Source organism: Rhopalosiphum padi, chromosome 1 (genome assembly GCF_020882245.1).
Source record: "Rhopalosiphum padi isolate XX-2018 chromosome 1, ASM2088224v1, whole genome shotgun sequence".
Classification (NCBI taxonomy): domain Eukaryota; kingdom Metazoa; phylum Arthropoda; class Insecta; order Hemiptera; family Aphididae; genus Rhopalosiphum; species Rhopalosiphum padi.
In genome coordinates, this window is record NC_083597.1 from 7,409,406 (window position 1) to 7,436,655 (window position 27,250).

General features: G+C 26.4%; 1 protein-coding gene across 1 annotated transcript in view; it reads left to right on the forward strand.

Moving 5' to 3' along the window:
- The window catches only part of LOC132917323 (serine/threonine-protein kinase pakA-like), a 202,294-nt gene that overhangs the window by 119,276 nt on the left and 55,768 nt on the right, over nt 1-27,250 (forward strand). Inside the window, exon 3 of the mRNA XM_060978021.1 lies at nt 23,294-23,716. Within this exon, the coding sequence (XP_060834004.1) occupies nt 23,354-23,716 (363 nt within the window). The 5' untranslated portion in view covers nt 23,294-23,353. The remainder of the gene's footprint in view (nt 1-23,293; nt 23,717-27,250) is intronic.

Genomic DNA, 27,250 nt, shown 5'->3' on the forward strand with positions numbered 1-27,250 from the left:
TTATTGATCACCGTCAGAAACGTTATTCGACTAGGTAACAGAGAACTTACTGTTGTACAGATTGCCGTGAAGTGATATTTAAAAAATAACACAATTTTATGTATTTTTATTATCACTCACTGATAAAATATATTATTAGGGTGTTTCAAATTTGTTTTTGTAATAATTTTAATTTTTATAGAATGTATTAGTTTTTTGTCACTCGAGTCTATCAAGTGTTTTGATACAACTATCTGTACATTATTGTTTTTTTTTTCAAGTTTTTCACATCAAAAATATTTATATAATACTAGAGAAGTATTATGATTAAATAAAAATGTACATAAGTATTTTGGAACATAAAATAATTAATTTGTATTTTTTGATTTACAAACATCTAGTTTAATACAATAAGTAATATTATACTGTTTATGATTTGCTTGAAAATAATAAGTACTACCGCCAATAGATTATTTTATTTACATAATTCATAATTAAATGTTGTTTGAACACTATTCACTTTTATATACCTAATAATATTATTTCACGAACCATATCGGTACTTAGATAATTGTAAAATTATAACTATAAATGTTAATCATGTATGGTTGATTTATTTACAATCGAATTCATTACTTTTATTACAGATTTAAAACTGAATTTGAATAAACTTAAATTCATAGTTGATTTAAAATGGCCTAAAAGTTTTTAATTACAAAATTATAATATTTCAATTATTCTGGCATGAAGGTGCTTGCATGGAGCTCAGTATAACTATATACGATGCGTCTGATTAATCAGTGTGTTTCAATCCCCCTAGTAATATCCCTAACCTGCCTTGGAACAGCAATTTACGCCACCAATTTACGTGTAATAAAATCCCAACTGCTCGTATGGCGTATGCATTACAATATTATTAATCGTGTATTGTGAAATATTTTTATACATTATATAAGAATTGAATTTATCACCGATCACTTTGCAAATCCAATAAATATTTAAAAGAGCGAGGACTTGGTTTCTAAAATATGATATAATATATCACAAAACCAATCTACAGAGCTACAGACTATATCATAACGTAATTTAAACAACTTAGACAAAAGACAATACTGAATGTCATGTTTCAGTAATCCATCACATCTGACTTATATTATATTACCTATATTATAAAAGTAACTTGCATGTTTAATTAAAAATTATTTTTAAGAATAAAATATGAGATATTTTCGCTGATGATTCTAGATTTGTCATTGCAGTGGGCTTAAGGAACATTGCGAGTTAGTAGACAGAATTATATACAATTTATAAACATATTTTAATATACTTTTTCTAATGTATTTATTTTCAATAGCGTAAAAATATTCACTTAACTTGTAAATATAATGCGTTCACGCAACAAAAATAAATAATAATCAATTTGACTTCCATAGAAAAGAAAAAAACACCATCAAAAAGTTGACTGTTTGACAACCATTATGAGATTAGAGGAAGAGTATAAAAATAACAAAATTGAAAACAGACATCTTCGTTAGATAGTTATTTTTATTCTACGAATCATACTCAATTTAAGAGTACATGAATTAATGTATTACGGAGGCGAAAATGTAAATTGACTTTGTTATTACAATTTTATTTGTTTAAAAATAAACCCACAAACCCACTGCAAATCATAACAATAAATAAGTAGCTAAATTAAATAAACAAGAAATGTTATCAATTTTTTTACGTAAATTTGTCATAATAATCTCCACGAAATAGCTAGTCACATCAAAAATAACAATAAATTTACACTGAACAAAATAGTTGGTTGCATAAAATTACGGACTATGGTTAAAAATAGCGCCCTAGTATTCCTGTTTCTTGACTTAAACGAATAAGTAATACATTGTTATAGAGAAGGCAATCTATTTCCAACATTTATTCTTAAATATTTCATAACGTTGAAGTAAATTTAATTTTTCCTTTTTTTTTTTTTTATGAAGCAAGAGATAATATAGACTATTTACAATAAGACGTTTACACTTATACAATATACATAATAATAGTAATACGACGTATTTTATCGATCCTAAACTAAAGTGTAAACTCAATCGTTCAGACTTATATCCACAATATATTATGTGATATATTTCATGTAAATACGTGTAAAATTATATATTATAATATGCACCTTACAAAGCCAGTGATGATTTGAAATCGTTGTAATTTAATCGATGTTGCGCGTGATAGTCGCGGACAAAATATTTAATATATTTATAGACTAAATGGACGAAGGGATGGTATATCTGAACAGTTGTTCGGACGTATTTAAATAATATTTCGGATTGCAGCGATTGTGAGTGACCGAAATACAATATTTATATTATGTATCAATATTAATGAGAGATTTGACTCGTCGAATATGACGTGTTATCGTGAACGGGAGTTCCATAAACGATATATATATATATATATATGATATTTAAATATGTATGAATATTGCGACTCTGCTCGATTGGTGTAGGTATATTAATATCGTGTAGGTAAACATAATATAATGACGATAGTATACGGCGGATGGATGGCAGCAACCAGCGATTATTTCTAAATTAAAACCGTCATCGTCGACTGCCATCAGCCATCGTTCATTAATAACAATTATTACCGCGTTTCCGCCAGTTCATGATTTATCATTGTCACCGGTTTGCCGGGTGTGCGCGCCGGACTCGGCGGACGATTTGCGCAAACAATAATAATATATCTTTGGATGCTGTCCTTTCAACATTACTCTGCATGGTACGGAACCTCATGTCGGACCAACCGTTATGGCCGTTATGGGTATAAAGAACCTCGAAACTAAATCCGAAATATGACTTATCATATTTTTTTTGTTTCCAGCAATAGTCTCGAGAAAATTTATAAACATTCCTCAGCAGACTCCAAATTGATCATAATATTAATTCATTCACACTTACACACCAAACACCGCGAAAAATTTCACATCTTATTAGTGTTTGCCGTAATATTATTCATCTTACTATCCAATGCATCCCAACGAAATACCCTACTGACAAGAAACGGCGATGAGCTAATAGATTTCTAACATTTTTTCCGAATCGTTCAATCATTATCCGTTGAACTATTTTTTTCCAAAAATAACCAACCCCCTCAAATGTCCAATATTATATTTAGAGAAGGATTGAAATGATGAAGATTGTATGGCGTCTGCCGATTTGTAATAAACTATTTCGATAGGTCATAGGGTGGCATAAATGACGGACAAAATATAGACGAATACGGTACGAATGACGTCGGGTATATTATACAACGACTCAAATATCGTATTCATTTAAATTTAATCGCATAAACTGTACTGCGTTCGTTGTGACATATACAAAATATGTATATAATTTTTTTTTTTTTTATTACTCATACGTAACACAGTGTTACTAGGACGAAACGTGGAAGGGTGGCGAGGGTGGTCGTATACCATTCTCAAAATAAAATGATAAAAACGAAAAAAATAAAATAACTTTGTGACACGGTAAATCTGACATGAATGAAATCGTTTTTTTTTTTTAATGTCCGACCGGCTGTTTATCGTAAAACGTAACGACCGTAAGTTCAGCGTGGCTCAATCCCGTGTTCTGTCCCTCGCGTGTTCGGGGTAATGTGTGGAGAATTGACCGAACTGCACTATTTGTACCTCGTGGTGGTGGCTTAAAAAAGCAACGTGCAGCGCTTGTAGCTTATAATATAATGTACTTGTGACTGCTGCTATGGTGTGTATCATATGAATGTTGTATTTAAATAGTCATGTCTAGTTTCAATGTACAATTATTATTATCAGATGCCTGTGATAGGTGAATTTTGTAAATAATAATAATAATAATAAAAATACATAATAAATAATTACCTGACACGACAACAGAAACTACAATAAGAGAATACCTATATATTATGTTTAGCAACTGTAGCTACCTCTTACGTGTGCCGAAAACATATAGCACTGACTGCGGTTCGAACACCGGAAACGATTCCGCAGGGAGGATTATTATTATAATTATAATATATCGTACGTGTGGAGAATTTCACCACTCCCTTACCCGTCATCCACTAATGGTGTAGCTGAAAACTTTATTTCGCGTTGTTTTTACGAATCCTTGATCCCTTCGCCGTTGAAGGAATTAAATATTTTTCGACCGACAACCGCTTACGAATAATGAATAATCATGATCATGGAGTATTTTATTTTTTAACGTCTATTTGAAATTAAACTTCCAGATTATGATTGACGAGAGCTAACCAAGCGCTCGGGGCGTAATCATGGTTTAGGATTTATTTATTATTTAGTTGTGTATGTTGTATACAATTGTGTACTCGGGGTGAGACTTATCGAGGGACTAAATTTTTTGTTTTTTTTTTTTTTTTTTTTGTACCAAATATGCAGCTCAGATCACGCTGCACACCTGCAGTGAGACAAAACATAATTGTACTGCAATTATTACTCGTAGTTAAATTTCGATAAAAATATAATATCATATGTTAGTAGAATATGATATTAAAAAAAAAAACCCCATGATATAGACAATTAAGACTAGTGAATTTAGTAAAGTTAGATTTGTCTATATTACCTATACTTTTTAAATACAATTGAATATTCGAAGTTTCATGAATAATTTTCAATAATTACTAATTATATTTTAATTCTTTAAAGATAGTTAGTGTTTTTCATTCAATATATATAAATATTTGTATATTTTTAACTTATTACTTATTTTATCAAAATACTGTTCTGTTTTTATCACTATCATGGGTATTTTCAAAATTATAAACTTCAATAAAATATTATTAACTTAAAATAATATTATATAATTTAGAAAAATAATTGTATTTATCAAATAATCAATTGCTATTTGACGAATTACTAATCGTAATTACTATAATCTGAAGAATTCGTGTAAAAGTTTTTTCTTTTTAAATATAAACGATAAATAGCACGATTAAATTTGATTACTTGATCAAAAAATATCTAAGAAAATTTGGTAATTAATAAGTTTTACATTTGTTAATCATATACTATGTATAATATTATCTACATATTTATTGAATTTCCAATTATTTTTATTCATTATTTAATACGTTAATCAACTAAACTTATTGACATTGCAATATTTGTTAGTTATTATATTTTTTGAAAATCAAACAAATAAAGTGATTATTGTTTATTTTCACCGGAAAAAATCTGATAATGTTATAATTTTGGATTTTGCAAATCATAAAATATTTTAACGAATTAACCTAACATAATATTTAATAGAATAATAGCAGTAATATAATGAAAAAAGTGTATAATTGCAAATATTATCTTGAATATTATTATTTAAATGATCAGAAAAGGGATTCATTTTAAATGTTGATATTTTATGTTATATAAATGAAAAGTAAAACGTGTGCAGAATATAATTAAAATCTATACCTACATTTTTTTTTTTTACATTTTCAAGTATTTTAGGCTGTATTAAAATCATGTAATATTAAGTTTTTTTAAGTATAAAATATGAGCAAAACGTAAATAAATCATACACAAATCAAAAAAAATTATGAATAAATTATGAATAAATTATTTATAAAATATATTGTTACAATCGTATTTAAATTTACAAGTTTATACTCAGAAACAGCGCTTATGACCATACCGATTTCCACGCATCGTATGATTTCCCTAGCGAATTTCAAAGAAACAAATTATATAGTATAGGACCTACTAGGTATACATAATCTATAGATTCAGCATTTAACTCAATATAAGTCACTTTGGTTTACTTGAGTCCCCGGTGTGACAAATTTTACTATCAGATTCTGTTTTCCATAAAAACTAGTTCGTAATATCTCAGGGGATAGTAATTGAAGACGATAGGCTTACGTGTATCCAAGTATACCATGGGAAATAATACAAGTAACCATATTATTCTAAGCCATTCGACATTATTGCATATATTTAAGTATTTAATTTTAAAAATTATTTGATATAATATCATTGTCACCTCTGTACAATGAGTGTTTTGATTAAGTATTATAAGACTCGTATTTATGATACGTGTTTTTTTTTAATAAGTGTTTTTTTATTATTATTAAAATCCATTCAGGTCTATTGATCTATTCTAAAATATACTTATTAAACTATAAAATGTAAAACTCAAAGCAAAAAAACAAACATTAGACTAAAGAAACGTCGTTTAAATTGTACGTTTCTTAAATATTTATTAGCATCATCAAACATAAATTATTAACACATTTTGCATCATATTTTATTTCATTTAGATCGAATAAAAAGGATTATTTATCACATAATAATATTCATATGCAAATAAAAAATGATATTAAATAATAACTATTGTAGGTACTTTTTTTACTGAATATAGTTTTATATATACCTTTAATTCCTTGGCAAGGTATGATACGACTATAAATCATGCACCATTTAATGATTAATTAAAAATCTAGAGTGCACCAACAATCAAGTATACAATTAAATATAAGAAATGATATGAACACTGATCATTATTATTTCACCTAAATATATTTTTATCGTCTATTAAGATGATAATATTTTAAATATTCTAATGACAATGTTGGATATAAAATAGTATGATTGATGGAAATTTGGTAAATACTAAAATTAAAGTTTAGTTATTTATATATTCATAAAATATATTATATATCTATAAAATATTTTTTTTTTGTCCAATAGCTTACATAAAAAACTAAATATCTCCTAAGGGAGAACCCCCTGAAAAACGCTACTAAGTTGAAAGTGATTCAAAAACTTTACGTACATTTAATTCATGCGGTTATTTTGGGCAATGAAACCTTTTTGTATTTCCTTTTCAAATATCCGAAACCTTTCAAAAAAATGTCAAACATACCTTTGAATACTTTATTGCATGGTAACTTATTTTTACAGAGCAGGTCGGACCACAGTATATTACACAACTTTTGCATTGAATATATATGCAATTTATTATTAATAACGCTTCAGGAACCCTGATTATATAGCGTATCGACGAATCGCTAAATAATATTTTATCATGATCCAACTCCGACTAGCGCGTTTCAATTGAATCCGTTCAACCGTTTCTAAATTAACGACAATCGAAAAACGGCGTGTCGTTGAGTCAGTGAAAACGCATCGATTTATGCTTCTAAACTTTTAACCCGTATTTCTATTGTGAGATTATAATAAGAGTAACTTTCAAAAAAATAAATAAAATAGCTTATTGTTATCTATACGATTCGCATTTAAAACGACAAAATCTGTAAAACTTTATTTCGGTAAACTTACCGATTGTTCTTGATTAAAATATTTATAATTCTCAGTATTTAAACATAATTAACTTAATTAATTTTATTTAAACATAATCAAACGGTACTTGAGACATAGGAATATCGTAAGCATTACTTAACAAAAACGGACGATTTCGCTTAGCTCGCTTAAGCAATTTATTATTCTGCTTATTATCCCTTTATGTCTCATTTAAATAAATAGCTTTTTCATCTAAATTGAGCCAGAGTACGGTGTAAAATTATTAATATCTTTTATTATAACTGTAGCACTAAAATTGGAGTTTTTCTCACAATTTCAATTTTTAGTTGAAATAAAAGTCACTATTACTGTGTATTAAATTGCATTATAATGTACTTAAAATGTAATTAATTCTGAATAACGTTTAAAGATTTTTTTTTTTGTTCAAAGTGCAATTTACGTTTATTAAACTTCCAAAAATTAATTTTTAATACATTTTTAATACTTGCTTTGAAAATCTCTATAACTTAGAAATTATTTATGAATGAATCATTAAAATGCCTTCATTGATTATACAATTATTTTATTTTAAATATTAGCCGCAGAAAATTCTATATTATATTATAATATGTATACTCACAGATACTCGCAAAAAAGTGATATGTATTGAAATAAATTATTTTAATTAACGTGATTTCCGAGTTGAAAGAATATCAATATATCTCACAAGTAATCAAAAGTTATAAGCACAACGTATTTCGGAATATAGTTTACCCAAATATTGTAAATGTATTAAAAAATATTAAATTTCAATCAATTACATCTATTGATTAGTAAGTATGTCTGATCTGGCCTACTCTACTGCACGGCAATATTGACTAACGCCGTGAAATTTACAACGCATTCAAAACAATCTACACAATCTTAAATATCCTTAAATTCAATACACGTGCAGAGTTTATTAAATCGTCCTCGTATGATATTTTTATAACTAAACATTTAAAAACGTTAACTTGCTGTGGAAAAATATCAAAAAATAAATGAAACTTAATTTATGCAATGGACGAGTTCCTCTCTAAAAGCCGAATTACCCTCGGGTATACAAAAATCTATATGGGAATATCCTAAAAATTTACGAACAATAGAACTCTAAAAGTCAACATAAGGTCAACGTAATTTCACGAAGAAATAAAACTAAGTGCTATTTTTAACAACACCGAGGTTATTAATAGTTGGAGCCCATTCTACTATTCTACTGTTGTAAGTTTTAAAATTAATAACATTCCTGGAGTAACATTTAGCTAAAGGGTTGACACATTACTGAGGATTAAATTTCTTACAAAATATTGCTGATGTGTTATGATTCAACTCACTGCTAAATACAAGCTTTTATGATTCTCAAACTTGAACTACGTGGCTCTCTTTATAGGATTTTAATACATAGGACATGAGCGTTTGTAATGCGTTCAATAGTATGATAACATTTTTTGTTTGTTTGTTAAGTATTATAGAGCCACTCAACGATTAAATTCGATTTATATTTAAATATAAGTAATTAATAATCATATACAATTGATACACAATTTATATATTATTGTATCTAAATAAGTATTAGAATATAGAGTAGGAATAATATGTCATTAGCGTTTGTATTAGCTATTAAAAAGAGCGCAAGTAAATAATAATTGCACATTACCTAAAGTAAGATAGACGAGGTTATCTTTTAAATCTCAAAATCACTAAAACTAGTAAATATTTATCTGAGTGGACTTAAGATTTTTGAAGAAAATTTGGAAAACTCTATATTATTTATGTACTAAATGAAATTAAGATTCAAAAAGATTAATACAATTTATCATGGATATCAATTAACTTTTCGACAATTATTGTACCATACCTTCTAATTTTAATAGTCGATTTTCATCAGAAAACTAATATTGGATAAAATTTAAATCGATTTAAAGTTATTAAGTTTACTATCATATATTTGTGCACAAAATAATTTACAGATAATTACAATTATTATACATTTTACATAATATTATATTAATTTGATATAATTTTAAAATATATAAAAATAACATATTGTTGTATAACTTTTTTGAACATATTTCCATTTAATTTACAAAATATATGTTTTGTTTGAAAATTCCAGTATATACATTTTTTATAAGCTCCGAGGTGTATATTATTATAAATATTAAAAAAAAAATTTTAAAAAATGTATAACACCCATTAGAATATACAAGCAAATAATACTCTACAATAAGTAATTATAGATTGCACTGCTAGTGGTTTTAGAATTAAGTTCTTTGTTGAAGAATAAAAGTGAAAAAACACTTTCAAAATAAAGGTCGTTGTCTTTACGAGTTGACCTTATTCTTTCGCACTGATCGAAAAAACGAATAATACTTTGACCAATGAAAATTGCGACTAAGATTAGATTCTATGTGTACTATATAAATGACCACGAAACACGCAATAGTTAGAAGAATGGTAAAATGGTGGGAAAATCTTTTAACTATCTTTCTTACTTACATTTCGTAGGATTTTACACACGAACACATTCTACTTTTTTGATGCTTTCATTGTAGCATCTGTCAATCATAAAGAACATAAAACAAATATATGCACACACAACAAGATATCTATATATATATATATACCTAGTATTCAGAATTGTTTTCGTTTTTTACGTGTATCATGCTATATGTATATTGATTTCTAAAGTGAAAATACATTTTTAAGGCCATTACCATAACCAAACTATTCATATTTATAAAAATACAATTTTTATTTAATCATCAAAATATTTACCTACACCGGCTACACCTTAACTTTCTAATATTCTCCAATGACAAAAAAATATATATATATGCCTTGATCAAAAACCATAATTATTTGAAACTTATTAGAAATAATCATTTATAAACTCTGTATTCGGAATACTCGCACTTTATTTGTAGACGGTACGATTGTAACTTAGTTGCAATGAATGTTTCATTTTGACGAACGAAACAGTAAGAAGATTTATTTATTTTTTTTAGCAACGGATTTACATAAAAAATGGAATTCGTAAATGTTCAACTTTAAACCAAAATATACAATATTATACATATATTTTACATATCATTATTTATGTTTAATGTATAAATACATGTTTTTAAATCTTTTAATAGGTGCAATAAACATCGAGCTTTGTTTTCATTATATTATTTTTTTTTTACCTAAGTCTTAGAGCTATAAAAAAATGTTATCGAAATGTATGTTCGAGAGTTAAATAATAATAATAATAATATCAGTGTCCATAGTGACTTATTATGTATTTTTTCCTCAGCTGTATTTAACATCATGCATATTGTATATACCTGTGAATTTTAAGTATAAAGCTACAGTTGACTGCTGAATAATGCAAGACTATTGTTATGATATACACAGATATTATACATTATAGAATTAAATTTAATATTACATATGTATCATCGTAGGTTTTTTTTATAAGTATAATAAAAACATGTGAATAATGTCGTATAAAATTAATATCTAATTTTATCATCAAAAAATAATGCATGGAAAAAATGATTACTTTGAACTGTCATCATATTTTTAAAACAATATCCTTCTAGTCCTCCTTCAGTGTGCTCGTTCAATGTACGCTTTCTGTGATTTCTATCGTTCTTATAGCTTAGAAACTTTCTCAGAGGGGGTATCATACTTCTTTCATGTTATATTTGCATTTAGAGCGTATAATTTTTCCATAACAAGCTCGCATTTCTCTTCGCCAGGCATTTTTTTTTCACTACCGCTTTTATTATCATCCCTCGGGTTCACCGGATGATATTACGTTTTTATTTTTGTTAATAAAAGTGAAAAAATCTAAAACAGAATGTCACAATCACAACTTTTGTTATTTGTGTCCATGGATAGAAGAACCAGAAATGTGACAGACAGACGCTTTAAACCATTGAACATTTCCATTTTATTCTTAAATTATTTATTTTTTTTTTTTTTTTACGGTATATTATATACTAAGATTATTTTTTCATGATAAGACTTTCTGCTTTGGATACAGAATGCAATAAAGTACGACCATGTATTAATAACGCCTTAAATTAAAATTCCAACGTTGAAACACGCGGACGATCCTGAAGGTACTACCATCGCGTTAATATATATTTAGGAGATAAATAGTCCAATTAAATAGAAATTGACATTCTTGTTTTACATAATGGCGGCTGGTTAAAGAACCTTATTTTCAAAATAATAACATTTAATTATAGTTTTTCTCCCTAAGAACGTTATATTTTAATAAACTGTATATAATATTTATTAAAAAGTTTTCAAAATGCATAATTATGTAATTTTACTGTTTGGGTTTATTTAATTGTAACGATCATGGTATTTATCTTTTCATTACATTATATTAATACTAAGCGTGTGTGTTTTTTTTTTTTTTGGCAGAAATATCTTTGTTTGTTTATTTAACTCAACTAAATTAGTAGAAATGTATTATTAATATTGCACTTCATGAAAATAAAAGATCAAACATTTCAATAATTAAAAAAATATAACTCACGTATTAAATTTTTTTTTTTTTTTAGCATAATATAATGCTACTAAACAATTGTATATATCACAAAAATATTAGGTATGTTTTGAATATATTTCTAAGTTCAACATCAAACAAACTTTACAAATATTAATCATTTATCAAATTTAATATACATAGAATTATTGAACTTACAGATTTGATAATTGAATTAAGGGATGGTAAATGTATGTCTTAAGACATGCACAACTATTTGATAGTAAAACATTCAACTTGAATTAGTAGTTAACAAATGTAGGCTGGCACAAAAAGATAAAATATGTAGTTTGACTAAAACGAATGAAATGAAGATAATAATAAAACATTTTTTTCATATAGTTGTTTTTAGTATATTGTACATATTTACATGCAAACCGCAGATTTATTCAGCTGTTCGAAGGTGAAACCGGAGTATGCTATTGGTTGAACTTTACAAAGTCGACGTTGAACTACATATATGGGTACCTATGTAAAGTGATATAGGGGCTGTTTTTCGAACCCTTTTCGTTAGAGGAATATCCGGTAATAACTTCCACTGAGCAACTCTATTGCTGCTAGTATGGCAACTACGATATTCTAACGGAACACAAAAGACGGTTTTCAGTTTCGATTTCGTTATCAAGTTTAAACAAGTAGAGGTAAAGGATACCCTATAGTCCTTAATACCACTTAGCTGTTCTACGTAACCAAATTATTAATTATAGTATCTTGTCGTCTTATGTATTACGCGTTCCCGTGTAAAATTAATGAAAATCTATTGAGTCAAAATTGTGTATTAAATACGAATAGTATAAAATGTATGACCGTCTTATAAGACAGTTCAGAAAACTGTTTTATGAATTTGACAAAATCAATAAAGGTAATATTTATTTCTAAAAAAAATTAATTTTGACATTAATAAGCTAGTTAAGCTACATTTCAATAAACAAAGCTTTTTTTTATATTTCTGTGTATTTAATGAATACTTATATTGGTACAAGAGAATAAGAAAATATTAACGTATTGTATTTCAAATACTTCGTTTACTCTTAATATTTGAACAAAAATCAATAACAACATGACCTTATTTAAAAATATATTTTTAAATATTTTAATGTGCTTAGGTTCTCAACAAATAAGTCAAGTAATAACAGGTTTTTAGATTGAATAATATTAGCTATATATTTATATAACATGATTTAATTTTATAGAATTATTTTAGTACAAAATATTAGTAAGTAGTTTATTATAAATTTTAATTTCCCCAATAAATGTCTAATATGTTTGATATTATTCTATTATTGTTAAAGCTATTTTATAAAATTCATCATTTCCTATTGTATTTAATTGTTTATATTGATAATAATAACAATAATTATTATTGTTACCTTTGTGACAAAAATAAATAACAATACAATCATCCATTTGATTATAATTGATAATATAAAACGATTTTTTGTTTAAAAATGTTGATTTTTCATTGAATTTCGACAACAAAAATTTTAATTGTAAACAGATATCAGGAATATCTGATATATATATGTATATAGAAGTTTGCATATGTGTGCACCCAAAAGTATTGATTTAGTAGATACATAATGTTTTAACAAATAGCAATTATTGTTTTGAAATATTTATATTGCATAAGAACTTCAAAAAACATTTTATATTAAATCCTAAAATTGTATGTACCTGACTAATAAACAAAAAAAACGAAAAGAGCAAAAATAAGTTATTAACAAATTCAATCTATAACATGTTTCTGGATAAAAATTGTATACCTACTTATGCTAACGTATTTAAAAAAAATAAATAAAAAATATCACTACTCATATTACATCTTGTGTGCAACTTATACTACTTTGTATAATATTTAATAATAAATGGTTTACATTTTAAATGACACATTCGACGACATAAAATGCCATTTTTCTGACTTCCGGAATTCATACATATATCAATCAAACCATGTTATATAACGATTTATTTTATAAGTTTTTTTTGTGTCATACATTTTATATAAACGTGCAAAAGACTTAACATCCAATCGGTTTCTGACTTTGACGCACATACAAACATCAAACGAAATTTTTACAAATAAATGTTCTTAGAATGTGACGTTATTAAAATAAATCTCTTATAAACAAAATTATATATTTATGAAGTCTTTGAAATATTGTTTAACATCAAATAAAATGAACATTTTTTTTTAAATATTGTCAGTATTGTCACAAACTAGGAAATGTTAATAATAACATATAAATATTAACAAAACGTTCAAGTAGTATCATATTTTAATACAAGTTTATATATCTTTAAATCATTATATTATTGTTACATTCATTTTACTTAAATTAAAAATATTATTTATTATTTTCAAATTATATACTGTCTAATCTCAGTGATTGAATTTTGTTATATTAAATAAACTGACTGGAAATCTGAAAGTAATTTTTTTAAACTTCAAAAACGTACTTAACAAAACAATGTAATTAGAAAAATCAACATAAAAGTTTTTTTTGTAGTTTTTATCAACAATCTAACATATTATAAATATTATTATAAAAAATAATATCTATACATTTTCTAAAAATAGTTAAGACATGTTTCACGTTGCTTATTATAAAACCCGGTTATTATTGTTATTAGTTTTAGTTATTTACAACTTTATTAGTAACTAAAAACAAAAAAAAATAGCAAAGTGTAATTTATAAATAAAATATTCATATTTATTCCTTATTTGTTTTATAAAAATTTTAAAAATACAATAATCCACGACATCAGCCTACCTTCAATAATACAAAACATATTTTTCTTAAAAATGTACTAAAAAATCAATATATATCACAAGTAAACAATTAATGGTAATGGGAATGGAAAATATTTTTCTAAATTTTTTCAACGAACTTGTTATAGACGGTAAAATTTCTAAATTATTATTTTCATCTGAATATTATATCACGACCAATGACGTGCTATATTATACAACCACTTCTTCGAAAATTGAAAAATAACAGTATTATTGTTGGATACTATTTAGAATAATGAGAATTTATATTTTTTCTAAAAGAAATAAAATTATATAACGTTATATAATAATATAATGAAATTTCGTTGTAACTGTAAACATAAAATGCTGTAAAATTCAATTGCCACAAAAGCGAAGGATGATTTTTTTAAAATAAAAAATAAATTATCCTAAAGGCTAGAATGACAATAATTTAATACTTACCAACTCAATCAAACGGTTTGTAATTGTAACAGTTAAAGGATGTGATTTCTGATATAATTCTCACACACACAAAAAAAAATGTTTTATTAATTTAAATTCATTGTTTTAACAAAACAACATTTATTAAATGATGTCTAATTATTCTTATCATAAAAATAAAAGTTAATAATTAGTTTTAACTTTTTATTTAAAAATTGTATTTTTAGAATTTATTAATAACATGTATTACGTTCTTTTATAATTTATAATTTGCGCATTTAAGAAAATTAAAATTTGTCAGTTACTGAGACTACTACAATCATATTTTATAGTTATTTTCAATAATGCAAAAATATCTTGAAATAGAATAAAAATGGTTAAAATAAATATAATTTATATTGAAACTAGTTAAAAAATTACAACAAAAGCTATCATCAATACTATCTATTTGTACTATATATATATATATATATAAATTAATTTACGTTTTAAATATTGTGGGAGGGGGTTAGACTAAGAAATTTACATTTCCCTTGTGATAAGTTCTTTTTTCAACTCATATAAGTTTGATATACGTAGAGTGGCACATACAGTAATTTAGTTTTGGCTCGCGAAAATCGTATGATTTTTTTTGTTTAGATATAAAATTATCTTTATTGATTACAGAAATTTAATTTAAAAAAAAATGAAATATACTAGACCTGACCTAATTTTTAGAGATATCAAGAAAGTTTAGAGAGTAGTTTAAACCACATTCGAAAATATTCTAAGTGTTATCTTATATCCAAACAACCATAGGTAAATTTTCCATTTCGGTCGACTTAGTTCATAAATCGAGGTACACCGACGTAAAACCGAAAATCGTATAGCACTATATTCTATGTTTGTTCATTTTATTTCTGGATGAAGTCTGATTTACAGCTAGTATTTAGTTACATTATAAATTCGAAGATAAATTTGTCTGTTTGTCTATTCCATTTTTATGGCTAAACTACCGATGAAATTTGATATGAGATAACTTAACTTATAAGAAAGGAAGTGGGCTTCTTTGAAAAAAAAAAGTCAATTCCTAAGAGGTGAGGTGTGAAACTAAATAACCAAACGATATAATTTAAAGTCAACTGCGTGGATAGAAAATTACAATTTGGAGAGGGTTTAGGTTTTAAATTGTAGAAGTAATTTAAGAAGAATTCTATAGATATTCTACCCCTAGGGATATGAATTTAAATGTTATATTAATATATTCATGGTGAAATCTACTAGAAACTTCGTATAAATTCTCTTAGAAACAATTGAGGAAACAAGTATTTCGGAGATTTTCAAAATTCAAACCCTAAGAAGATGATAAGGGTAACAAAATTATAGGTTTTAGTAATAATTTTGACTATAAATATTTTTTATTGATTTTTTATATTAATTATGCATTCAAAAGTTAAATAAATAACGTTATTTTTTAATTTCACAAAAATCCTGTTAATTTGAGTAATTGTTTAATATATTAACCGTTCAATATCTACAAAATTAATATTCTAAATACAATAGGTATATTATATTTTATATCTTGTTCATAATCTGTTTAAAATAGAAATCTCTGAACGAATTAATCCTTTTTTATAAACTTTCATGCTTAAATTATTGTATACCTTCCATATTTTTACGTTTATTATAATTTATGAAATATTTTTTTTTTTGAATTTTAATATAGTATACATAATAATACTAAAAGAATATCTCATCTCGTTAAGTTATTAAAAATACACGAAATTTTTATGAGTAAAAAAGCAAATGTTTACAAAAATTAAATCAAGAGTTTCTTATTCTAATATTAATAAAATGATAAAAAATATATTACTAATATTTTATATTATATTATAACATCAAAAAAATGTATTGTATACAACTATTGGTTTTATTTTTTCAACATTAAACAATAAAATTATTTATCCATCAAGAAGTTTTTTAATAATATTTTTAATTTTTATTAAGTTTCTGTTATTTTTACAAAATTTCTGACTCGTAAATATTATAATTGTTTAATATAATAATGCATTGGCATCATAATTGTTTTAAAAAAAAAATTTTAAAATAATACATATTATTAATATTATTTTAGTATTGACTGTTAGGTATAACAAGTAACCGGAAATTACTTTATTACCATAAAATATATTGTTTATATATTATTATCATAGATACATATAATATTATGAAACATTGTACTCATATTATCTAATTTTCAACAATAGAAAACTTTTGATATTTAATATAAATGATAAACATAATTATGTTTAAGTAAATTATAATTTATTTATAGAATATTATGCAAAACACATTGCGACATAATGAAACATTTAATACCAATAAATAATTCGTATTTTTAATAAGAATTATTAAATATTTAAATGTTAGTGTTTAGTTAAGATATTTATAATATTAGTGTACTAATTTAGCTCAATATTTATATAGATAGTGTATGAATAATGAAATACATTACATTTATATTTTTAATAATATTTTGTAAATCTTACACACGTATATCAATAATTATAAGTATAATATAATATTAAGATTAAAATATTAACAAATATTCAGTTGAACTAAAAACTTGTTTTTTTTTCTAACGTTTTGAGTTTCTATCTAGATAGGTTCGTATTAAGTTTTTGACTGATTGCTGACATTGGCACACAATGAACAAAACTGAAAACGTTTGGGAATGAGACATATATTATAGTTTTATATTATGGGACAGGGTTGATTGTAAATTCGCGCATGGTCGTGTTAAATGGAGCCTCCAGAGAAACATTATACCGAGACAATTATCCTTAATAATCAGTGCATCCATTAAAACACAATATGAGAGGTCTTGTTATTGTTTTTATTTTTATTTTTCATTTGTTGTTTTCCATCTAAACTGTTACTGTTATTATGCTGTTCTTCCCGTTGATAAATTTAAGTGTATAAATAATAAAAGAAGAAAAAAATCAACAACGAAAACACCGGATGATCAAAGTTTGTCGAGGTAAATGCGTGAGTACATCCGCCCGGCAATGGTTAGCTTACGCAGCTTTGCCTGCAATCTACCCCGATAAAAAAGTATGATATGATAAATTGGATGGTTCACCAAGTATGCTGTTTACCATTTAGTCCTTCAATAATACAGTGGTTAAAAATCCGGTTTTTCCAAATTCTAAGAATTTTTAAGGAGTGTACTGTTAGAAATAAACTTAATATGTTCTTCAAATTACAACCCAACCTTTTATATAGTAAATTATTTTGTGAATAATTTTACTGAAAATGTTTAAAGAATATAAATTCAAATAACTAGTTATTAAAGCTCGTAATTTGTAAATATTGGTAATTTAAGTTTTATATTAATCATTATTTATAAATAACAATTTATAAAAACGGTTCAAATATAACAAAAAAAATTAATACTAATAGATTTGATTTTACTTATATTTTTATTTTATATTTTTGCATTATCATTTTTAAGGACTATTATTTTTATATAAACAGTTTAATAAGAAAAACATCTCATTCAAATGTTGAACTAGGTACATCAAAATTTTAAAAAAATTATCCAATAAATATTTTACAGTTTAAAAAGGGATCGTTATTTGAAAAACAGAAATTTGTATCACCACCGTCTTCTAATCACAGAACGCTCCTTAAATAGTACAAAATAAAACTTGAGAATTTGAAAATATATTATAAAATATTAGAAAATATATTTAAATGTATTTAAAAGTCAAAAATCATGATAATTTGAATAAATTTATTATTAAATAACAATGAGCTCGTACTTGGTGAATCACTCTGAATACATAGAGAAAAATAATAATAAAATGCATCCACTGTCTCTTTTAATGGGCGTAAGATTTAGCCTTTCCTATTTTCTACCCAAAAAAGAGCGAAAGGATAAAATGTAATTAAAAAATGTTAACTAATTGAGTTTTTAATTAATTTGAAAAACGTGGGTAACGTCCTTATCCTTTAGTATATCCGGATGATGGTCTGGTACAGTTAAGGATTGGTCCTCTTATCTAAGTGTCGGAAACGCGGTGCTTTACATGATACACCGTGGTACTATTATATTTAGTATGGTTTACGGGTTTATTTGATTAACAGTTATAATAATGTAGTGGGCATATCCTCCGCACAAAACATATTTTCCTCGACATGAAAAACACCTTAATTTACCACCCTCCGCGATGGCGGTATGGTAAAAATTTGATTTACGAAACACAGCCCTAATATTGTACTCACGTCCTTTGTCAAGGGTATAAACAATAAATAATAAATTATGATTAAAAAAAAAATAATAACATAACATTCTCATTTGTTTTTTACAGTTATTATAAAAATGTCAATTGATATCAATGATATCATAATTCGTTAAAATGTATCTTCTATATGAAAGTATACCTACCTCGCAAATTGTTAATTTTTTATTGGGTTCATAGTATTATTACTCAAATGCACGGGATACTATTACCTATGTACCTAACTGATATTTAATATTTTAATTTTACATAAGTACAAAGTACGATTATATTTTAATAGACGACAGTAATATAATAACTATATACGATATAGATATAGATAGGCTACATCGATAGAATTATTTATTAATCCTCCAAACACTGCCGGTACTAACTGATGACAAAGGCCCATGTTTGCGGATCACAGTCCATTCAATAATTGATGAGAACAAGGACTACACTAGTTGATTTTGAGTGTTAAAACGGGTTTCTAGATAATGTAAGCATGTCAGTTGATAATTCTCATTGACAAATCATCGATGCCATGTCAACTACAATTAATCATTGTCGATAGGGTGAGTCCTGCGCGTGCAGTACAACTGTAGTGTAATAACTAATACCGAACTAAAACAAAATACATAAAACTATTAATTAAAAATGTATTAATTACAGGTATTCAAACCTGAGATATAACCACTATACGTAACCTTTACTGTTTTATAATGAACGGCGAGGTAAATCGGTAAATGTGTACAAACGACGATTTGTAGGATAATAGTTTATTAGACGCACCTTTAATTATTAACGCGACGTACTCGTAGCAGGGACTAAAATTGTGTGTTATTCGACACACTATGTGGAGTACGATATGCTAAGTGTGTGATGACCAAACTGTTTTTTAGAGTTTTTGTTTTATTTTTTATCGATTGACTCAAATATATCAATACATGTCGACGTATTTTGTAAAAATATCTTTTATATATATATTACAAACAAAAGTAGAAATTGAATAAACTTCAAAAATACACGGTGAAAACTCGGACTTCTCACAATAATTGAGGAAAATGTCATACTTCGACTTTTTCCTAGGTACATCTAGTTGTGATTCTAACCTCATTTAGGAAAACCCGTAATGACTTTTATCGTAAGATTTTATTACGATCATTAATGACCACACGTAATTAATTTAACGTTGCTATCGTATTTTATCTACTCCTTAAATTATAGGTTTACAGAATACGCCATCTCTAATTAGTATGACATTGTAAGCTGGAGGATAATAACTATATTATTATATTATAATCAATCATATTGTATATAAGCACCTCAAAAATATATTTTTGTCTACTGTACCAAATGTTATAATTCTTAATACATATTACAATCATACCTAATATCATTATATTTGTGTTATTATATTTATGCAAATTTAATCATATTTAATTATATTTGAACAATGACATTTATTTTATAATTATTTATATTTAATATTAGAGTAATAAATAAGGTTGGTCTACAAGACATTTTGCTTAAGCATCGTAGGTATTTCGCGTCATGTCTACGCATTTCTGAGGTTTGCCTCGCGTTTTAAATTTTTACCTATTTAAATATTTATATCATAAAACAACAACTGTAACATACATTTTAAATCACCTTGTATAGTTGTGTATTATAAAAACATAAAATTAAATATTATTCTATAATTATATAAATTAATAAAAACGCACTTATAAGCATTTTGCTAAACTTATATATACTTATAAAATGTTCATTATTATTTCAAAATATTTTTTATTAATATGGAATTATCTTCGATTTAACTTTTGTTATTGCCAATTATCAAGTTTATATTATTTTTAATAAAAATTTGAAGTTTCGACAAATCTGCAGAAAACTTACTTACAGAAGTGTGAAATCTCTGGGAATTTTTAATTTTTATCTATTTAATGTACACTGCATGATTTAATTTTGATGGTGAAACTTTCAGTTGAAAAAATTATTTTTAGATATAAATAAGGTTAATGATCATTTAAAAAATCCTTTTTTTGAATTTTTTTTAAATTTCACTTTTTAAGAACTACTTAATTTCCTGTATCGTCCATGATACATCATGCTTTGAAGTAAAAAAAAAAAAAATTTATTTTCTTTATTATATTAAATTGTCACATTCAAATAAGCATAGATATATAACAAATATGGCAAATATGTTTAGATTAAAAAAAGCATAATAATATGTATAGGAATTATTGCAAACAATAAAACAATTCAACAAAGTAATTATTTAATTTTACTTTTGTAATAGTCGTCATTGCATAGTGTATCATCTGTGATACAATTATATTTGTAACTATTGCATAATGTATCATATATGATACACGTGAAAAATGAATAAAAATGTATACTACTTACCATTAATTTGAGATCAAACAATTTAAAAACAATCTCAACACAATAACACATAACTGAGTAAGAAAATATTTTTTTTTTTTGTTAGTTGTGATGATATTTTCCACTTTAATTTTGAACTGAAAAATACGTTTTTCTGTTGTTGATAACAATCATTGATAGTGATTTTACTAATAAACAGCTGATGTCAAAGACGTTTTATCAAATAAATAATGTGTGGGTAAATATATGAAGATGTTAACAAAAAGACCGCCAAACCTTTGTTGTTATATAAACGGCAGTTATTTTTAATTTTCATGGTTGTATCGTGGGTGATACTTTATGCAGTGTAGGGTTTTAATGTACTAACTAGAAACAATTTCTTATACAAAATCAGCCTCAAAGTGAAGATTGAAGTATTTTATGAACTACTTATTGTGTATATAGACATAAAAAAAACTTGTATCATTGTAAAGTCAATATATTTATCGCTCCGCTCAGAATCTAAAATATAACAAATTATCTATAACTAAATTCAAGTACTTTTGTAAGTTATAATAAAAATATAATATAATAAGGATTTTATGAAAAATATTAAATATATTTTCGATTATTGTGATCTCGTACACTTTTGTTTCTATAATTTACTTTTTCGTTTTTATTACTTTTCAATGAATAATTTTGTTGTTCATTATAAAATGTGCGAATATGATTCTGTCGATACTCGACTCAACGTTTTTTTTATTACTATCAGGTTGATATTTTATTTATGAGGTTATTATGTATTGTACTTGCTTTTGGTTATTTAAAATGTTGTTTATTAAAATGATGTATTTTTGTTTTTATAAAAAGTGTTATTGAATATTACATTTTATACATTTATACAATAATTAAACATAATAGTATAACGATAAAAGTACTGGGTTCAGTTCAAATGTGTAGAATGTGTTTGTCTATCGACTATATAAATTCATCAAGTCTTACACACTAAATAGATCTCTATATCCACGGGCCACGGCGTTTAAGACATTTTGTAAATAATAAAATTATATGCAAAATGTATAAAATGTATAAATTGTAAGCTCAGTTTTTAAAATAAAAATTCCATAATTGTATAATGTTTTGAGTACACATCACACACATAAATATCTCGAACAATAACATTTTTTTTGGTAAACAAATAATTCAGAAATTTAAAAAAATAAAATAAAATGTAGCTAGTGTATATTTTTTTTTAATTTTAAATATACCTATAAATTGTTGAAAAAATATCAAAACCTATAAACCTAACAAAATATGTAATTGGTTTTCTCGCCTAAGTGAATTCGGACGATCGTCGTCACACAATTTATTTAGAATGTAAAAGCGTGACTACGACGTTCTATAGCCGAAAGACGGGTACACGAAAAAACGTCGTGGGCCCTGAAACGTGAAATTTAAAACATAAAAAATTATAGGTGTACCATTTCGTGTGATACGTTTTTCTAACTGTGTATATTTTCGAAATAATTAATGCGCATAATATGCGACAGTTAAGGTACCACCGCCGTATATTATAATAATAATAATAATATCGGAATGTCATTTTCTCGGTTTTTCAGGCAGGTGGTGGCTGGACTCCAGCCGGCGTTGACGTGGTCAGCGGCACGGGCAAACACCGAATGGCGGTTCTCGTGAGGAAGTCGGCGCCGGGATCGCCCACGCCGTCGTCGGCTTCCAGTTACGGTACCGCGTCATCCGGTAACGATCTCATCGCCAGCGCGTCCAGCGCATTGCGCCGGCTGCACTTCAAGTCTGCCGGCGCCCAACGCATGCTCAACCGGTCCAAGACGGTACAACAACAGCAGCAGCAGCAGCAGCCGCAATTGCAGCAATCGTCGCCGGTGCCCAAGCTCAAGGTGCTCGGGTCCAGCTCGGTGTCCATCGAATCGTCGGCCACGGTCAACACCAGCACCGATTCGTCCGCGGCGACCATGACCACGGTTACCGACGACACGGAAAACGAGGACAATTTCGACAACCCGGTGAGTACTGCCGTTGAAAACGGATTCTTACGCGCGAGAGCCCGTTAATTATTTTGGAAAAATCTCGGCAAACTATTGCCGTAAAACGGTTAACGCGATAGTGACCCCCCGCACACGGCCGACGGTCTAATGCACAATATAAGTCGTGTGTGTGCAAGTGGTGCAGGAATTCAATTATTCCGAGTTGGATAGTATTTTGTACCGCTGCAGTGCGATTGGTCAGCGCGGTAACCCGACGAAATTGAGTGACCGCAATATATTATTATTATATACTCCGGGCGGCCGATTCGATGTTCGGGTACCGCGTGTCCGCACGACTATGCAAATGATGATAAGGTCGAATTTAAACGAATTTGTGAATTTCAAATATTGTAATTTCAAATGTAATATTATTTATTTCAAGTCTCCTGAAACTACATTTCAAATCGATGCTTCGCACAAAAATAAATTACTACCGACAACGCGCGCGTTTCTACGAAATCTGTTGGTTCTATTTTAATTCGAAAATCAAATCTTATCGTTTTTAATATCGAACGAGTAATAAATAGTAATTTTATACCGTAATAATAATGAATAGTACGATGTACATTCAGTACAAGACGAAACTTTTATAAACACACTTTAAAGATAATATAAACTGAAAGTCTCTACTCTCGAGATAAAATAGAGTTTAGTTTTAGACGATTCGTTCAAGTCGCATGTGCAAGACCGTAGCAAGAAACAAATTTGGGGGGGGGGGGGGGGTAGAGTATAACTATATTATATTATTATACGAGTTTTAAACATAGTAGGCAACTAAACCTATTCAATCTCATTTCAAGAAAAAATTTCGGGGGTCTTAACCCTGAAACCCTTCCACTGGCTACGCCCTAGCGCATGCGTGATAATATTATAGTAGTATTAAATACACCTATACGTATGTAGAGAATAATATATATAATATATATGTAATGAACAATTATCGTAATGCCACGCCATAGCGAAAAAGAAAAAAAAACGATCTTGTTTTTAAATGTGTCTAAATAAAAATAGCGGAAAAAAAAACACCTACCTGACTATTGTATACCACACGGTCGGTATATACACTCGGCCACGCGTTTCTCCAAAGGCGTTAAGGGAATTATGTGCATTATACCATAGTTTAATCCACAAACACGAGAAAGGATGTATTATACATGCATTCTGTTTTGACCCAATGTTTGTTTTTGTTTGAAAGTGGATATTAATCCAAGCACATACGACTACTTCGCCCATTGTACAATAACTCACAAAGGGCATTTGGAAATCAATTCCCCATCGTCCAATTTTTATTATCCGAGATTATTACAGGGTAAATATACAAAGAATGTATAACGATTTCCCCTTAGCGAATTTGATTAGTGACACGCTATTTTAGCAGTACGTATATAATACCTGTGCGCTATAGTGTATACTCGTACATATTATTATTATTATATTCGTTTGAATTCAAATATTGTGTTTTTGTTATTCAATACCGAATATTTTCCCGTAAAAGTGTTTTTCCCGTGCTTTAATTAAATTCTATTGGATATTTTTTAATTGCTGTGTCAAATACATTTTTCAGTTTTCCAGTTTAAGCAATTAATTTAATTTAACTCAAAAGTGATTCGCGAATACCTGGCGCATACAACTACGTTAATTTAAATCCCGAACCAATATACATTTTTTTTTTATTTTACGACAACAAACAGAATAGTATGATATCGATTGTTACGGTCATTTATTTATTTATTTATTTATTTATTATATTTGACATTCATGACGATGAATATTGAAACAGAAAATACAATTCCACAAATGTCATATTTTTTCAACATAATAAAAAAATCATTAGGCGAATCAATCTTTCAACCCCGAAAAATATTTCATTGTGAGTTTCAATATTTATTAACTTTATATGCAAATAAGTATGATACAAACATTTCTTCACATGTGTGCTAAATTATATTTTCACATTTTATTATATAAAAGATACCTATTATACTAATATACATTTTTTTTCAAATTTAATAATACAAAAAACTAATGTTTATTATACATTTATGTTTTTACTTTTTGGTGACATAGTTTAACTATTAATTTAAAAAAAAAAATGTAAAATAAAATATTTATAGCACCTATACTAAATTTTAATTCCAAGGAATTAAGTAATTTAAAACATTAATTATTATAACTAAAATGTTGTTATATTATAGTTGTAAACTTGTAATACATTTATACCATTGCGGAAAAACGCGGGTAAATGCTGTTCGAATGTGTTAAACATTAAATACATCACGCAGTTGTGTATACCTAATACCATACATATTTACTATTGCACAAACTACCATAATATACCACTATTATAGCTAATATTATGTTTGATATACGATTTCTCTTAGTACATCACTCGTCCTCGTTATTATAACTATTCTGGGAATATTATTATTACCAACATTTGACTACCTCGTATACCCACATCGTATATTTATATATGTATTATTGCAATATTCATAATCCTGTGTCGAATACGGGCAGGTTTAGGTCGATGTAGTATGACTTTATTTGGATATATATAAGTTCCTATATTGGTAGGTCAATCTTTATAATAGTATAAAAATTAGATGATTTTGTATTCCTGTACCGCTTTAAAGTTTTAGATGTTAGTTTCTACATATAATTTAAACAAATTTTCTTATCACTTAACCCAAACTTATGTAACTTATGGCAGGTACTTGGTAATGCTAAAATGAGTTGGTTTTTGTGTACTTAATAATAAGATATATGTAAATTTATAAATGAAATCAATATAAATATATTTATATTTTGTCACAGATGCCATAAATACTTAATAAAAAATATATCATGGTGAAAAGTTTCAAGTCTCTACGTATAATATTTTTAGAAAAACAATAAATATAATTTTAATAATACTTTGTAGTAGTTTGAACTCGAAATGTCTACGAGTATTATCATGCATTTTAAGTTTTATTTTAAGTCGATTTCTAAAAAAATAAGAATTATATTAAATTGTCAAGCCTCGACCATAACATTTTTACAAAAATAAGAATGTTATTAAAAAAATGTTCAAATGTTTGTGATTTTGTTAAAATTTTAATTTATTTAAATGACTATATTAGAATAATGTGATTATGTATTTTTGATATTTTTTGATTAAGATATTTAGAAAACTACAAGAAACATTTTTGTTTTTTATTGGAAGTTATTTTATGCCAAGATGTACATAATATTATTATAATACTGTAAAAAAAAAAGTTAAATATCTAGAAATTGCACATAAAAGGCTTATTGTTTTAAAAATTATATCACCTATTAAATTATAATACAAATATTTAGTGAAAATTTCAATTCTCTGGAGTTATTCACTTTAGATTTATTGAAAAAAAAATAATTTTGTCAATATCTGTTTTTCGTATGTAAAAATATCCATTCAAATACTTATAAAAATTGTACGTTTTTTTTTTCGATGATTTGTAAGTTTTTACTAATTTTTGTTTTGAACATATAATACTA